Here is a 17,353-nt window from a genome sequence, read left to right as displayed (position 1 = left end):
TCGTAGTTTTCCCAGCCGAGGTGTCTGCAGTGAGGCTCGGCCTCCTCTGGTTCACAGCCCGAGTCTGAAGCCAAGCAGCGGCCCATGTGACTTCTGACGTTTCAGGCGAGTCCTACTAAAAAGAATTTGAGGGAATGATCCTGCTGCTCACCAAAGGATCCACGGTGGCTTCCTGACGTCCGCTTTAAGGAAGTCCGAAAGTTAGCCTGCTTACCGATTGACTTTTCTTAACTTACTATTATCCGGTAGACCGACTCGTGATGTTTGGTGAACACAGCGAGGGACAAGAGGTGAGCTCATTAATTTGTCCAAACATTTGAATGCATTCCTTCGCGTGTGTGTGTGTGTGTGTGTGTGTGAGAAGTTACTTTTCAAACGCAACTTTCTTCCCCCCACAGTCTTTAAGTTCTTGTCCGGGCTCTGTCGCTCCCAGTTGTGCGGTTTATTTATGGCTTTGGCTCGCTGCTCTTAGTCTCCATCGGTCTGTGGCGGCGCAAACTGCTTTGTTGGAGACCGTTTTCGTGTTCCTTCCTGCTAACTTGACTCCGGTTGTGAACGTGAAGGGTTTATTTCCAGGTCTGCACTGAGGTACGACCCGTCTTCAGTCTGTAACTAACCGACACTCCTGTGAAAGTAAGCTATATAAACTCCTGATAAATACGCGTCTAATGTCATGTATTTGAGCATCGTATAGCCTGTGCAGCACTCTCATTCAAAGTACACGTTTCTATAGAAATATTACAGTGACACCATCGATTATAAATAGCAATACCATAAACAGGGACATAGTCCCCTGAATGAGTACCGCAGGCATTACCAGCATGTTTATTGGCGTAGGTTGTTTATTTCTCCTCTGGCTTAATATAGAGAGTGGCATTTATTTAACTGAAATGCATCCAGTTCATGCCGTTATTTTCACTTGCTGTCTTTATTAGAATCTGCTCAAAACAACTAAATCAATTTTCTCTGTGCTGTTATGGCAGTTGAATCTAACCTCCATCACCTGTTGCTGCTATTTCCATTTACTGTTTCAAGCTGTCTGTCTCAGAATTGATTTTTCTTGTCTCCTAGACTTCTCTGTTGGAGGTATACTGTGATATAAGTGTTTATGTAAACTTGAAAGTGCATTGACAGACTTGCACAATAATCTAAACACCAAAAAATGGAGAAGAATTAAAACTCCTAAAAGTATATGTATTTCATTTGCAGGTTTTGTGGATATGTTGGTAGCTGGGCTGCTTTTTCTAGTATTTAGGACCAGGACCATATAGACATTTTCTTTTCTGTTCTATGAGCCCTATTTGAGTTGTTACTATAGTGAGCTTCTCTGTTGCTTTAAGATGTTAAAATATAATTGCTGGTCTGGCTGTACTGTGCTTTGCTCCATGCCTTCCTTAAGGAATGTTGAATTCCGCAAGCTTGCTTCAGTTGTGGCCGTCTGCTGCTTCTCAAGTACACTTTTAAAAAAACAAAAAAACATCTATTGACTTTGATGTAGAGGCTTTTACCAAAATATAGGGTCTAGTTGACGTTACCTCTCTCCGTCCTCTCTACCCCCCTCCTCTCTCGCTCTGTGACTCATGTGGGTGTTGGGCTGAAATAGTTTGGTGTAGTTTTACATTCCTTATATAGCCTCTAAGGAGGGAGGAAAGGCTAGGGCTTGCCTGTGTCACAGACAGCGGCGGGGGTAGGGTTTGCCAACAGAGAGAATCTGCTTGCCCTAGCTTACTGACTCTTAAGCAATCTCCCAGGTTTGGGCTATCGTCCAGCCCTTGAGGACAAGGTGGGTTTGCATGATGGCATCTTGGAAAGCTGGCTGTGTGTCACAAAGAGCAATGACACCTGGTGGGTTTGAGGAGGAGGGGGAGGAAGGGCAAGAGTGTGTTAGGGGTGCAGGTACAGAGGTCAGTGGTACAGCCGTAACTCGCAAGTGACATAGCCCAAGTTGCCTTTGGTTTCTAAAATTACCAGGTTATTCAGTGACTTGCTGTTCTATTTCAGTAATCGGCTCTGGCGAAGTTGTTTCACATTGCTTTTCGTGGTTTGACAAATGATGTACGATATTAAATGGCTGGACAAGTTTGTATGTTGTAGGCCGATGTTTCATTATAGTTTACTTTTTAATGATTGAATTAAATGAGTTGGCTCTATTCTGAAAAAGAAGATAATGGTTCAATGTTGCTGCGGTTTTATTTGTCCAGTAGAACTTTGATGGTGTCTGTGGTCCTCATTTGCATTGTAGTATACTTTTTACATGCTGAATAGTCCTCCTATGTGAATGCTCACCTGAGAGGCATCCACTTTTAGTCTGTATGTGGATTAATGTAGAAACAGTGTCCCAGTATCAGATTTGGTGTTTTATTGTCTTGTAAACTATGTGAAAGTTACATTTATTATTTCTACCAAAAGTCCCATATAATGATTTTTTTGTAACCTGGTTCTTCTTAAAACTGAACTTTTCCAAGATGTAACATGATCTACACAAAGAAAAACACCATCCATGTATGTTTCTGTGAGGAATGTGTTTGTGTTGGAAAGAAATGCAGAAAACCAGCAGCTAAGCTGCTTGGATGAAGTAGAAAAATAAAGTTCCCGAGCTTTCTGACTAATTAAAAAACTGTTTTCTCTTTTCTCTTCTTCCAAGGCTATGAGCGTATACTCTGTAACCCTCAGCGGCCCAGCGCCATGGGGCTTCAGGCTGCAGGGTGGCAAGGACTTCAGCATGCCACTCACCGTGTCCAGGGTAAGAAACTGTTTGTTTTTGGAGTCCGCTTGTGTCGGCGTCTGTGCACATTGATGACTTTGCACTTATCTTGAAGATTTGCATGGAAGGATCATCCTGTAAAGTCATTTATGTCCCTGTCAGCTTCTATATATATTTTTGTTAGTGTTCAGTCTCCCCACCTGAGCTTTTGTCTGCAGACTGTGGCGTTCATTTTCATGTCACTCACACTTCTATGGTGTGTATCTCCCAACCCAAATCCAGTCTGTCTTAACATGCAGTGTCTTTTGGATGAACAGTATTATTTTGTCATGGACATGCTGTTGTTTGTGACGCAGTGCGTCGCACTCTCCATGTTAGGTCACCACCACTTCACTGAATGAATTTGAAATACTCGATAAACTACTGTTGCCTCTGAAGAGGGCAGCAACCACTTTCCAGCCCTTATAAGTGCAGTCCTGCTTTGCCTGACAAACACACAGACTCACACTTACAGACACGCACGCATGCGCGCACACACAATCATTCCAGCATTACTGCCAGCTATTGCGCACACAGATCTAACATTCAATTCCCCACTGACGTTGTTACAGTGCTACCTTTAGAGGGTGCAACGTTTGACTGGTTTACATTTCTTAAATCATCAATTATGTTCAATATTTACAGGTTCCTATTGTAGAGATGATCAGGAGTTAATAGGGAATTGTATATGGGTCAGGCCTCACAAGGTTACTTACTCCACATAGTCTTTTAAACACTATAAGTTCTTTGTTGCTGCCAGAAAGTCACATTTGTAATATAAAGAGAACAAATGATGCCCTATTTCATGTTGCTGCGATAACTATGGCCTAAAGAGTCTACTGTGTGTCGTAACTCGCATCGCATTGAGGTGTGTGTAGAGTTGACGTAATCCTGTGGTGAGGGAAGGAGTTATCGCCAGCCTTGTCAGAACATGTCTTACATCTGCTCTGCTCTCTGGCAGGCATCACCGTCAGAAACACAATGTTCCCCTTGGATCCATGACAAGAAACATTTTCTTCTACCCATAAAAGACCAAACGGACTTTAGACGACTTGCACAAAACAAAGCAGAGATTTTTTTTGGTGGGATATAGGAGTTGACTTGGAGTAATTTAAAGTCTAGACTGGCTCGGCATACTGGAGGGTGAATGTCACCGGGTGTGTCCGTAGTTGTATTAGAATAATCCTGACGAATCAGCCAGTACAGGATGCCAGTTTTTCTGCAATCCATGTACTAATGCCACATGCTTATTCTTTTGTTTATTTATTTCCCCCGCAGATATCACTTACATTTTCTCTATTGCGAAGTCATTCACTGTCGGTCTTCATACAATTAGTTCGACTAAGGTTTGTCTAAGCAGCTTGCTGTGAAATTGATAATGGCTCCCATTCTAAAAAAAACAAAAGCCAGTACAGCTAAGATTGTAGCCTTAATGTCTTTGGCTCGTTCCAGCAGTCGACCAGGCTGCAGGGTGCAGGAGTTATAAAGATGTTACAGGGTTTTTCTGTTTACTTCTGAGGGATTGTTGGCTCTCCTTGCGCTTGTCATAAAAGACTGGACAGTGAATCACACAGTTGCAGAGGATGAAAACTGCCCAACCCGGGGATGTAAACCTCAGATATTTACAGTATCCCATGGTAACGGGAAGAAAAGTCAGGCCTGCACTCACTTGGCTTGGAAGAATTTAATGGGTGGTCTTTCTTTACTGATCTGTAGCAGATGAGATAAGAATCTCAACCCAGACAGTCGGTTAAAAGAGATTATACAATGAAGATGATGTTGAGTGACAGGACAAAAAGGCTCATTAAAGACTCTGTGAGGAAAAGAGATTGTGGAAAAGTGATAACTCCTGATAGATCTATGCTTTAAAGTGCTTTTTGTGAGGATTAGATGATGGTTAGGGCTGTTGAGACCTGACTCATTTATTGCTCATGGTCATTTAGGTACTTGGAGTTTAGCCTTTCTGTGGCAGATTTCCAAATCATCAATAACTCCATGTTTAGTCATTCAGCCTGCTCTTGTTGGACTGCAATGGGGATTCTGATCTTTGTATTTATTTGACAAGTTGTGTGTCTGTGACTGGTAACTGTGTGTGAGTGAGTTGGTATATAGGTTTCCATGCTCTATAAATACTTGTTTCCTTCCTCCCTTGTTCTTCGAGCCTGGAAAGCTATGCTTTCTCAGCATTCCTGGGATATTTATCGTATCCACCTCGTCGCTGCCAACAGACAATCCTCTTGTCTCCTTCTGTGTCTAATATGTCTTCCGCGCTCACTTTTCTCGTGCATATGATGGACTCTTCCAATCTCACTGGAATACATTTCCAGTGAGATCAGAGGGAAAGAAACCATGCCAAGACAAACTATTGAAAGCCACTGTGAAAGGAAAAATAACAGTTTGACCTTCGCATAATATGTACACACCCATTTATCATCTGAAAAAATATGTACATAACTTATTTGCTTCTCTTGTAGTATTAATAACCCACTTCTTGTTTTCATAGTCTTGCGTTAGTAAATGTGTAGAAACTTCGGCACAGTCAAATCTGAACCAAGTGCTCTTGACCCTTCACCATCGCATTAAAGAAAGACAAATTATGAGAAAGCAATGTCTTTCTCTGTTGGTATGACTGAAATGTCATTGTATCCCTTTCAATCACACACTGTGTGTGGCAGTAGACCCTCCTCCCAGCATGGGATGAAAATGCTTGGCGCTTGGGAACTGACATTTCTATTGGAGTTGGAAACGTAATGTTATTAGTATTTAAAGGGTTAGTCAAGCAATTTAGTATTCTACCTTCATAAAGTTTTGGGATGTGTGAGAGATATTGAAAATATGAAGTAGCGGAAGCTGAGATATCTTGACTTTAGTCCCTGGTATGGGTAAATATCCCAAAACACTGGATCCTACATTTCCCATAATGCAGCTCGATGGCGTGTTCTTCTGCAGTTGTAACACAGACTTTCTGAACAATTTGCAGCCTCCTAACCCAGGCTTAGATAATCCTTTAGCATTCTCGTTGAGTGCATAAGGATTGTCGCCTGACAGCCGACTAATGTGACTGGGTGACATGTCCAGTAGGCTCTACTATCGTTTTCATTCTTTTTGTTTGATCCTGCCTCCAGAAACAGCCTACTGTGTCTTTGCCCATTTCTACACAACCCATGAGCCAACTTTTCTTTTCTTGAATTTCTCTAGACCCTGAGGAGTGATATCTCTTTCTCCACATGTGTGCCCCAACTTCCTGTTTCAAAAGGAGAGGCCTAAACTTTAGGAAGCAAGATCTCCTTGTAACACTGTTTCATTGCGGTTTCAATTGTGTCTACCCTAATTTAAGGCAGCCTTAACTCCTCTGGGGAGTTTCTCTATATATCTGTCCCAGATCTCGTACTATCGCTATTCCATAAACATTATGATACCATAACCAAGCCTCCTGAGCACCATCTGGTTTCTGTAAAAAAAAACAACTCTAAAATCAAATGTTTCGGAGGAAATTACAGAAGATGTCAAGTCATCTCTCCGCTACCACAGCTGGATGTGTCATAGAGTCTTTTATTCCCATTTCGGTGTGTGTGTGTCTGGCTGGTAGACCATCTGTTGTTTTATCACTTGCATACTCTTTAAACACTCCCCCTTTCTTATACACACACAAACTTGGTAGAGAGGCCTTGTTAGAGGGGTGAATTAATAATTCAGTACTTACTGATAGATTGCCTACTGGTGGCGGGGGGCATTTGTTGTGTTGCTAGTTGGATGGGAATGTCTTTATGTTGTATTCAGTGCAGCGGTATTTTAAGGTGACTTAGTGCTAGGTGTTCCACCGCAGTCGTTTAGTGGGACCACATACTTGCAGGTTTGGTTTTCCATTTCTCAGAGGGATATTTATGGTCTTGCATCAGCTGTGCTGTGTGAGTGATGTAAGGACAGACTGTCTCTCGGCCCCCAAATAGCCGCAGAAAGAATAAAAGTTTGCTGGTGCAAAGTTACATGGCCAGTATTTCTACAGTTGTAGGTAAACTTTAGTGAAGTTTAACCAAAAACAAGAGAAGCTAGCCCGGAGCAAGTTTGAGGCTCTGACTGACCATGTCAAGGGAAGCACTTCAAAGGTGAATACAAGATGTTGTATTTTGAAACATTGGCTCATGCTTTGAAATTTGATAGCATACCGAAACAGCCCTGCTGCTGTGCTCTGCCAAAAAGCCTTGAAACCGGCTACCAACCATGAGGCTAACCCCGTGTTTGCGAATACCTTCAGTTGCACTAACGTCATGCCATTGGTGTGAATTGAGCTCAAATCATGACCGGATGAGTCTGCTTCTCGTTTGTCACTTGTGTCAGAGGAATTGGCCAAATCAAGAGCCATCTTTGTGGTATCGCTGCCCCATGACGTTATCATCCATCATGTTGGATATGTGGTTGCTATAAGGTAGAGTGCAGTGTGTTGCCTTCAGGAACATGTTTTCCACTGTCCTTCGTCATATTGACAAACTACTGGAGGGGTATAGGGTTTCCATCCGACCCCCCCCCCCCCCCCCCCCCCCCCCCCCCCTCCCTCCCCATCCCCCCTTACCAGCCGAAGGTCTGAGCACAGCAACTTTAACTGCTGCCTTCTCAAGTGAGGGAGCAGCTGCACACTGAACCTGAGCCAGGAGCACAGGTGTCAGTGTCCATCAGTAACTCAACTCACACAGACACACTTGCACGTACAAATACAATCCACAATCTGTGTAACTCTTCTTTTTAACCTATTTATCTCACCTTTACATTTAGACCACAGCTTTATTGGTAAATGTTCGTTAATGCCACTTTAGAGAACATTCAGGTGGGTAACGAATGAATACAAAGCCAACATAAAATGAGTAAGGATTTGGGCCACCACAATCCTCCAGAGCAGCTTCAGTGCTCCTTGGTATAGAATATCCAAGTCTCTGAAACTCTACTAACTCTGTTATAATTCATATTCATCAGAACATTCTGTGACCCCTTGGGCTCTGTGTGAAAACATTTGCATTCCTAATTTATTCATGGTTTTCCTTTTAGTTCTTCACCTGTCTGTAATTCCCATGCTATTTTGTATAAATAGAATAACTTTGACTCTTTCCACAGACCCACATTCCCAACCTACTTCAGGGTTGGCTTGCAATTACTTTAATTGCTCAATTTGATTCTCATAAAGAGGCTTTTTAAATTTTCTTTCTGAGAAGATGACAGAGAATGATGGCCTTTTCTGTTCATTTTCTGACACTACAGGGGTGTATATTACTGCACTGGCTAGTAACATTTAAACACCTCTTTATTTTAACAGATTTTGTTAAAACTAAACAGCTACAGCTCCCTTGAGGCTCTGACAGTGTGTCTGTGGCTAAGGTTCATGGTGTTTTTGTTGTTAAACGCTAATAAAAGCATTGTTTCATTTTGTTAAAATGTTTCTGCTCAAGTTTTAAAATCCAGTATAGTGGTAAAGAGGAGTCTACAGCTCTCTATAGTGAACCTGGGTGGCATTATGCTGCACCCCTTTTCAGAACATGTCACTTGTGCCTATGTCATAGTAGTTTTTTTTAAGTGTACGCTGTTCACACTCTGTCAAGTATTCCTAAACTGGAGACATTACTTCTTTCTTAACCCCTGTAATTGCATCCAGTGAGTGCAAATCAAAGCCAATTAAAGTGATGTTTAAACTTTGCTGTAGAATAAATATAGCTTGGTTTGCCCCTGTGGAATGCACTTATTCCTTATTTTTTAACTTTTGATTCAAGGCAGGCTTTAACTTTGTTGTCTTGTGGGTAGCGGAGTTGTCTCAGCCTGAGCCTGTCGTCAGTTTACAGAGCACATTACCTTCCTGCTCACACAAGTGTTTATGTTTAATGTTCGGAATCAAAGCACCAAGCGTGATAGCTTAGCTGAACATGGCAGAAAACTATTGATTGAACCGCTGAGTCGTCTCAGCTTTTGATGAGCTAACATTTGCAGGGATCCATGACATCAGAGAGTAATCCTAATAGTTTTTTTTTGTGCCAGGAATCCTGACACTCGCCTACTTATCTGATGCTGAACACTTTCTACTTCAGTTATCAGAGACTCTGACACAAGTCTCACGTTTCATTAAGCCGCATGGGCAAGCTGACTAAGCCCTTGCTAAACACGATTTGGCATCTCTGCTCTGTATATTGGACTTCACTGTCTGCCATGTCCTCTAGAAGCACTGTGTACATGTAGAAAACCATTACTACCCTATAGACTGTCAAGTTCTTCCTGCTTGTAACAAGACTCCGGCCCTCTGCTCTGACTCTGTCTGGTTGACAGCGTGAGTGCATGATGTCATTGTTTTGTCAGTGACTTACCTGTCTGTCTAAATGGGTTGTTCCAGTAACTAATGTGACTATTTGTAGCATATGTTCACTGTCTGCAGCTTTCTAGAGTTCCTTTCATAGGCACATCTGCAGCAAATCATACACTGATGACTGATGACATCGTGATGACCTAACTGCCTGTTCCCGATAGTGTTGAGTGAAATATCTTGGCTGGCTTGTCAAGGCCCAGACACACAGACTCCCTGAGCTGATTAAGTGTTGTTAACAGACATTGTAGCAAAGTTGACTGAGCATGTTTGGATTTCCTGAGTTTTGCTTTGAACTGCTGATAAGGTTGTGGTAGATTGTGAAGTCAGACAATGGTATTTAAGTACTTTTATGAAAACATTTTCTTTTTGAGACATGGCCTACTATGATAACAAAGAAAAAATGCCATCTTTGAAAGTACAAGATGGATACAAATATTGTAGAATTGTAAAGTTCATAATATGTTTGTAGGACCAGTAGCCGTATGCTTTTATAGTTTCTACAGGTGCATTTCTGTTAGGTCATGTTTTCATCCACATATCTGTCCTCTCCTGTGAGACCTCCTAACTTTTTTCCTTCTTTTTTCCAGTTGACCCCGGGTGGTAAGGCAGCTCAGGCTGGTGTCGGTGTAGGAGACTGGGTGGTGTCCATCAGTGACACTAATGCAGAAGACATGACCCATGTGGAGGCACAGAACCAGATCAGAGCAGCAACAGACTCCCTCACCCTCACCCTCAGCAAGTAAGTCGTCTGCCAATGCGTTATGAAACCTTTTGTCTCGATCAAACACATCAGCATAAAACACCACAACAGTAAAAGTAAAATATTGTAATGACATCAAAAGTTGCAAAACACATTGGTATAAAAGTTATTTTCATCTGAGTGTTAGGTTTAGACTTGGACTACATTTCCTTTTCCAAAACTCACAACCCCACTAGTAAATGATGTCAAAAAAGTAATTATGAAATGATTCCTGTGAGCAGGATATTTCAAAAACTGTTGAAATGTGAAAAAAACATTTCAGTTGATTTTGATAAAAAGTTGGTCCATGATCCAAAAAAGAGCAAACTTGTGTTTGGTACAGATGGCACTACCATGTAGTGACTTTAAAAAGAACCTTTTGCAAATTTTTTCTGAACTGTGAGAAAAGTAATTTCCCTGGATTCTTGGTGCAACGCGTATCTTTGCATAAAGGTGTGGCCAATTCTGCCCACATAGATTTAAAATAGTTGAAAACTGCTTTTTTTTTATTTTGTATTACTCCCTCTATGAATTGTGTCCAATCTTCACATAATTGGTACTATCAGTTTTTCTTACGACTGTTAATGTCAAAGTTTTGCTGGCGTGGCCGAGCAAACAAATTGCCAAACTTATCGAATGCAGAATGATATTGCAACCTCATTCATAGCAGAGCAATCCTACAAAATATGATAAGATTGTGGGGTATTTGAGGTGCATGTTCTCTGAATTCTTTTTAGCTTAGTACTGCATTAATATTCTTTTATTTATTTATTTATTTATTATTATTCAAAAGAAGCAAGCTCAGGGGTTAGTAGTCTGCACTAAGCAGCAGATATGCATGTCAAATGTTGTCAGGCGGATACGCTGGTCTTTGTTTGTTTTAAAAGAAACCATTTTCAGAGGAGACGCAAGGACATTACGTCTTTCTTCAGATTAAAAAACTTGGTTGTTAAATTCTTGCCAGAAAATCTTATTTTTTTTATTTAGCTTAGCTTATTTTAATTAGCACTGGATAACTAACAAAATGGCAGCAATCATACCTGCTACATCACTCCTGCCAGAAATTCCTTACTGATAAAGTATCTGTAGAGTACAGGGCAAGTGTATCATAATGCTAATTATAAGAACAAGATTCCCCTCCCACGAAAATCTGGAACACAACCATGATAAGCCTTGCTGCTGTCATGGGACTACTTCTGAGTATCAAAAAAATAATAAAGTAAAGAGGTTGTGATCCCTGCTGTAACACCGCTATTTTCACAGCGAGTTAATTTTGCTGTTGCCCGCCAAGAGACTCAACTGTTCAGTTTGTTGAGTCAAAACAGCCACAGGTCATTTTATATGACCCTCTAGAAGAAAGCAGCCAGGACGTACACTAATAGTTTCAGATTTTGAGATCATGGTCTGTTTGCTGCACATTGTTCAACATATTTCTGGCTCCTCTCTCATTCATACAGATCATTTAATCCAGTGAGCCTAAAAGATTGTGTCCTATTTATAAATAATAAAAAAAAGGTCTATTTGTGTTTTTGTAACCCGAAAAGAAAGTTGACGTTGGTATTTCTTAATAATATATGAAAGGGCTGCATTGATTAGTCTATTAATTCATTTGACAGAAATTGAATAGTCAACTATTTCTATAATTGAATAATTGTTTTCTAAACGATTTATCACATCAATAAACAACACATTGATCTATAATTAAAGTAATGAAAGTTGATTACAGTCCTAATACAAAACAAATATTGAGCACAGACGGACCAAATCGCTAAATATAGTAAAGGAGCAAAGATTCAGCTCGTTGATCCCTTTTTTAGTTTGAATAGAACAGCTTGAGAAAGATGAGAAGTACACCTTCACAATTGTAGGAAAGCAATAATGTTACTAGACCGGGGGAGGAAAGTAATATTTAGAGAGAAAAAAAACTTGATTTAACTAGACAAAAATTTCAAAAAAGGTTTGTGTCTTTTATTTCAGCACAGCTACACTAAAAACCAGCTGCTGAGAAGACGTTACTCCGAATTACACTGCGTTACCATAGTTACAAATTGACGCTTTTAAAGGACTGTGCCCAACTGTCAGTGTGAGGGGAAAATGACACCGAAAAGAAAAGTTACATAACTGCTTGTGTTGAGTCACAAATTATGGGGAATTATGTCCTTTGCCTGCTGCGCCCGGCCCCGCATAGATGAGAACAAACAAAAATGAGGGGGAGAGAGAGACAGAGGGGGAGAGAGAGACAGAGGGGGAGAGAGAGAGAGCCCCTCACAGTATAGTGTATTGTTCGGTGGCTGAAGTTACCGCAGTGTTTAGGGTCGGCATCTGTGACGTGATGAGGTTGATTCAATTTAACAAACTCCCCCACTATTTTACATTATCTTGGATTTGCACTCCCCTTTCCGAGGTTTTTTATCTTGTGAATTTATGAGTTAATAATCTTGCATATTTGTGTGTTTTTTTTTTTTTTCTTGTAGATTCGCCGGTTTATTCTCAAAGAATCTAGGGGGGTATTTTTTTTTCTTCGAAAATGTCAATCATGGAAATTCAGATTATATTTTCCTCTGAATAATGGAGGAAGGATGAATAAGAAGAGAGAGGTGGTTGGAGGTAGAGCAATACAGAGATTGTTAAACTTGTGGGATCAAAGGCAGATTCTGAGTTGGGTGTTACTACTACTGCAATCTTCTATATAATATGTAGTTTTGATAAATATTGCAGCAGGTTATTATCATGCCCAAAGATAACGAGTGTTACGGTTGCGCTCTTTGCTATCAAAGGGCTGCAATTCCTATTTTTCATACAGCCAAGAGGACACATTGCTGATTTTGCATGTTTTTTTTCCTGCAGAAAGACGTCACACGGAACACTAAGTGCCTTAAAAGGAGTGTGTGTGCGTGAAGGAGAGGGAGCAGTAGAAACGAGGGTGGGGTTTTTCAGAGTTGGAAAGTGACTGGGAGAATCTTGCTGACCTTTTCTGGTGAGGGGATAAGTCAAAGAAAAGTGACGTCATGCTCTCTGCAGAGCGATGGATCAGTTGTCCTACTTGAGCCTGATGATGTCTGTCTGTCTAACAGACGTTCAGAACTCAATCTTGGACTTTGGTGATCTTGTTAAGATAACAATATCTAACTTATTTTGATACTGTGAGATGATTTTACGAGGCCTGCTTCCTTGCTGTTTTGGGCGGGTATGCTATGCCAAAACCTGAATGTGAATTATGTAAACGCATTTCGAATGGCTTAGAACAAATCAACTTTTGTGTGTGATCATGGCACACTTCATTACACTGGAAGTTTGCTTTAGTTATTTCCCTGTGGAATTTCTTTTTTTTTTTTTTTCTCTCAAGGATTTCTCTTGTGAAGGAAGATGAAATTGGCGTGCTGAAGTGTGATCTGTGTTGAGGGGTATTGCATACCAAAACCTGTAGCTTTGTGTGTGAACTATTGTTTAAAATTGGACAGTAATGGCAGCAAATATTGTTGTGCATTTTAAAACACAAGCCTATTTCACAAAAGTGTTTTTCTCCTTTCCTCTTTATCTCACAGGGACTGGCGTAATGCTTTGAAAGGTTTACTTAACCCTACTTTTGCTGCATTCGGTGGTTTGCCTCTATTTCTCATCTGCATGGGAGGCCAGCTAGTGTAAACATCTCACATTCTTCCACTACCATGACTCCCTGGTGTGCTTCATCTCGTCTTCTCCTATTATTATATTGTAAAACAAATATTGTTTTCCTGAAACGCTTCTCAGAGAAGAGCTATTGTCAGTTTTATTTATTTGTATCTTGGCTGCCATCCACAGTTTCTATTATGTCAAGAGAGGATGACGGCTGCACGGTGATGAGATGTGGTCTATTGTTTGGTTTAGTGCCTCATTTTGTTCAACACCAATGATCATTTGGTGTGTGTTTTTTTTTTTTTTTTTTTTTTTTTCTCCTTTCCTGTGGGAAGGTTAAGGCTTTATCCTGGGGCTTTTTTTTTTTATAGAGTGGAATAAAAAAAAAATATGGCCAATAGATTTTCAGCTTCAAAGAAAGGAGATCATGTAGCTGCTACAGGGACACACTAGGTCCATATTTCAATTTCAGGGATCAGCCTAGAGGGTTGTGGTTGGAGTTTGTCAGTGATGTGTTTAAAGTTGATTACAGTATCATGGGAGATTTTGAAATGAAATGAGGCAGGAAATTATCTCATAGTGCGCATATTTGGTTTCAGTACAGGTCAAATTTGGTCCAAGCAAAAAACCTATTCCATGAAGCGGTGACTTAATCGCCTTCACATTTGTTCATTTAAGTCCAGTTTGCTAAAATGAACACAGTACGTAGCAGCTGTCGTAGACGGTCCTTATATCCTTGCTTTTAAGTGTGACTCATCAAATTGTGGATTAAGCCGAGCTGAAGCACTATGCATGTCACATTGATTTGTCTCCAAGAAGTGTGACACGCACAGATGTGTCAGTATGCCTTTCCCTTCGCTCCTCTCACTCTCCAGCTATAATCCCTGTTGCCATCTTGTCTTCAACGTTACTCTATCATTGTTGAGCAGGCAATAACGAGCAGTTATTCATTGCTCATTGTCACAGGAAGCGCTGTCCATTGTTTTGTGTGCGTATGCCTGTAGCCCGAACAATGAGGGCGCCTGCAAGGCTGTCTTGCTTAACCTTGTGGGAGCTTTGTGTAGCATTGAGCAGGGGATGGTAGTGATGTTAGGAGCCAGCAGCAATGTAAAGCTAGGTGCCTACATGTTTAGTGTTTTAAGATATTTTAATGAACCAAAGGCAACGCAGTAATGCGAATCCTGGGATCAGAGTAAGGAGGCGTACTACACTGTGGCATGTGCAGCGTTCTTAACTGGGTGGGTGAGTCTGCAGGCGGTCCAAGAATGGGGAAATGTAGCAAGGTTTTGTTGTTTTTATAATGCCACAACAGAGAAAAAACATCAGTGTTTTTACAGCCTGATTATTTTCTGCCACCATTTCAATTGCTTGTTCCATCTTTGCAGATTAGGTTAATTGTTGACATATGGGCGTAAGGGGACTCTATTTGAAACCGCATTGCAGTGGAGTCCGTGAGGCATCACAAACACCGGCATTATGAGCAAATGAGTCCAGTTTTTAACCCAATTATCTAAACCACACGTCAAGGCATGAAAACAAAAGTACAGTTGCAACCAAACTGTAAACCACCAGAATCCAACAGGGATACTTCTTAGTACAGTTGTACATCTGTGCTCATGTAGTTTTATGATGCATTGGTTAAGTATTATGGACATTTTGAGTGCATTCTCTTTTATTCTTACATCTGTGAGTGGTTTAGATAAGTGGGTTAAACTGGTCCCGTTTAAAACCTGTCTGATCACTTGTTTGCATTACCCCTTGTAAAACAGTCTCAAGCAGAGTTCCTGCAACTTCCTATTTAAACAATTAACTTGTTAAAATGTTGTATTAACTAATGGGAAATATGGCCAAAAAATACCCTTTCAGCAGAAAAATTTAATTAGGAAACTAAAGTCACTCTGTAAGCTGCATATAAGCTTACTTTATGCAATAAGAGTTGGATATTTGTGTAATTTGACTCATTTATTATAGCCCATGTTTTGTCATTGCAATTTAGATTTGATAGAATGTATAATACTAGTTTTGTTTCTAAAGTGTTGCAGTATATGTAGTCATAAAACAATTTCAGCTCAAATAACATACTCCTAAATTGTTCAGGAGATTCAACATTGCCATTGTCTCAAACACAACTTTTCCTTTGACTGAAACATTGCAGACTTGTGTGATTTATTAAATTACAGCTTTCGTGATTGTGACTTTTAAATGTGTGAAGTTGTGTTTATTGTAAGTATCTGTCTCTTCTTTTCACAGAGCTTTCAAAGCGGGTGACCAGAAGGTAAGACTACATTTGTCTAAAACATTGAACTCACCTCTGTGTGAGCACTTGGATGCTTTGGCATGGTCTGCTCCAGGACTGCAGTGACATTGATTGAATTGGAAACTTCCTTTTAATAATTTCTCACAATTGGCTTCAATAGCATGTTATGTCACTTTGTGTTTAAACTCATCTGATTCACTCGAGTCACCTGTCGAGCGCTCACCGAGTCCATGCACTGTGCATTAGCGCAGCATCACTGAGTCGCTAAATTAATTGTTTGCTGGATGGAGTGTTGTGAATATTGCTTTTGGAGTTTCCTGTGGTTTGTGATGCCTTGCACAATCCCCAAAGCCAGTGTAATACTGATGCAAATAGTTTTACTATCAAACCTCTGAAGAGCTACTTGCCCAACTGATACCAGTGTGTATGGTACAATGGTGTCATGAACTGCTTTGTGCTGCATGATGTTTTTAGTAAAACAGCAGGAACCAAATGCTCTTCACACAGTGTTCTGTTTTCTTTTGCAGTGCATGCATAATGCTCCGTGAGAAATCTCATTAGTGAGACATGTCAGTCAAATATGACAATTTCTCCCCTTTGAGGGTTTTTCCTTTTACCAGCAGTAGCAGATTACTTGGTCCAGTCCGTGGCAGACTGCCAACACAAATAACATTTCTGTGTTCACACTTCTTAAGCACTACTTCTGTGCACAAAGAAAAGCCTGCAGGCTTTGACAGGGCTGATGCTTCAGCCCGGAGTAATAATTTGCAATATAAAAATATTGGGCTGCGCTGGAAGCTTTCTTAATATAAAGCTTAGGATTGTGCAACAGCAGAAGGACCTTTCGTGTGTGTGTCAAAAATGTCTTACCGCATGTTGTTTGCTGTGCTGCATTGTCTCCCTCTCCCACACCCTCGTAGGACTCCCTTGCTCCGGCTTCTGTGCAGCCAAAGTACTCCTTTGCCCCCAGCACAACCATTAACAAGATGGCGAGGCCATTTACAGCAGGTGGTGCTAGTGCCAACTCAGGACCTGCTATTAAACCTGTGGCCTACTCCCCTAAACTTAACACCCCAAGCTCACAGGGCCGTGCCAGTGTGCAGCAGCCACAGAATGGGTAGGTGGATAAATAAACACTATTCCCTTTGGAACCACAATGTGACTAATGTGGTTTTAATGGTATTTCTGATGTCTCATTATTCTGGTTTTACACTAAGGAGAAAACAACTCCTTCAGGATTTGCAAACGGCGTTATGTTTACACTTTACTTAAGTATATTGCCAAATTTGTAACAGATTTTAAGAAACATTCCAGAAAATATCAACAGTATGCCGACTCATTGCTGAGATCTATTTAATTATTCCACTTTCTGCCAATAATGTAACAAACAAGATCTCAAGCATATGCTGACTTGTGTATAAACGTATGCGGTTGCTGAAGAGCAAGCAGTAATACGCTGCCATTATAGATTGTATCATAGATAGACTCGGGCCATAGACTGATTTGGGGGGAAAGGGAGGAGGTTGTCAGCTCTTGTCAAAACAAACCTCAATGATCCTGTTGGCCTTTATCATCCAGCTGAAGGCAAACGCTTCGTTAGCATAGAAGGGGATATTTAGCTGACATTTGCAATTCAGGCTTGTTTCCTCTGCTGAAAGG

The 17,353-nt window shown here is 40.8% G+C and overlaps 1 protein-coding gene across 1 annotated transcript in view; it reads left to right on the top strand.

Annotated features, from left to right (window-relative positions):
- Window positions 1–133: 133 nt before the first annotated feature.
- The window catches only part of pdlim7 (PDZ and LIM domain 7), a 30,540-nt gene continuing 13,320 nt past the window's right edge, over window positions 134–17,353 (top strand). Inside the window, exons 1-5 of the mRNA XM_079228644.1 lie at window positions 134–290; window positions 2,645–2,743; window positions 9,671–9,822; window positions 15,688–15,712; window positions 16,615–16,811. Coding sequence (XP_079084770.1) covers window positions 261–290; window positions 2,645–2,743; window positions 9,671–9,822; window positions 15,688–15,712; window positions 16,615–16,811 — 503 coding nt within the window. The 5' untranslated portion in view covers window positions 134–260. The remainder of the gene's footprint in view (window positions 291–2,644; window positions 2,744–9,670; window positions 9,823–15,687; window positions 15,713–16,614; window positions 16,812–17,353) is intronic.

This window comes from Taurulus bubalis (assembly GCF_910589615.1).
Source record: "Taurulus bubalis genome assembly, chromosome: 13".
Classification (NCBI taxonomy): Eukaryota; Metazoa; Chordata; class Actinopteri; order Perciformes; family Cottidae; genus Taurulus; species Taurulus bubalis.
This window is presented reverse-complemented; position numbering and strand designations above follow the sequence as displayed.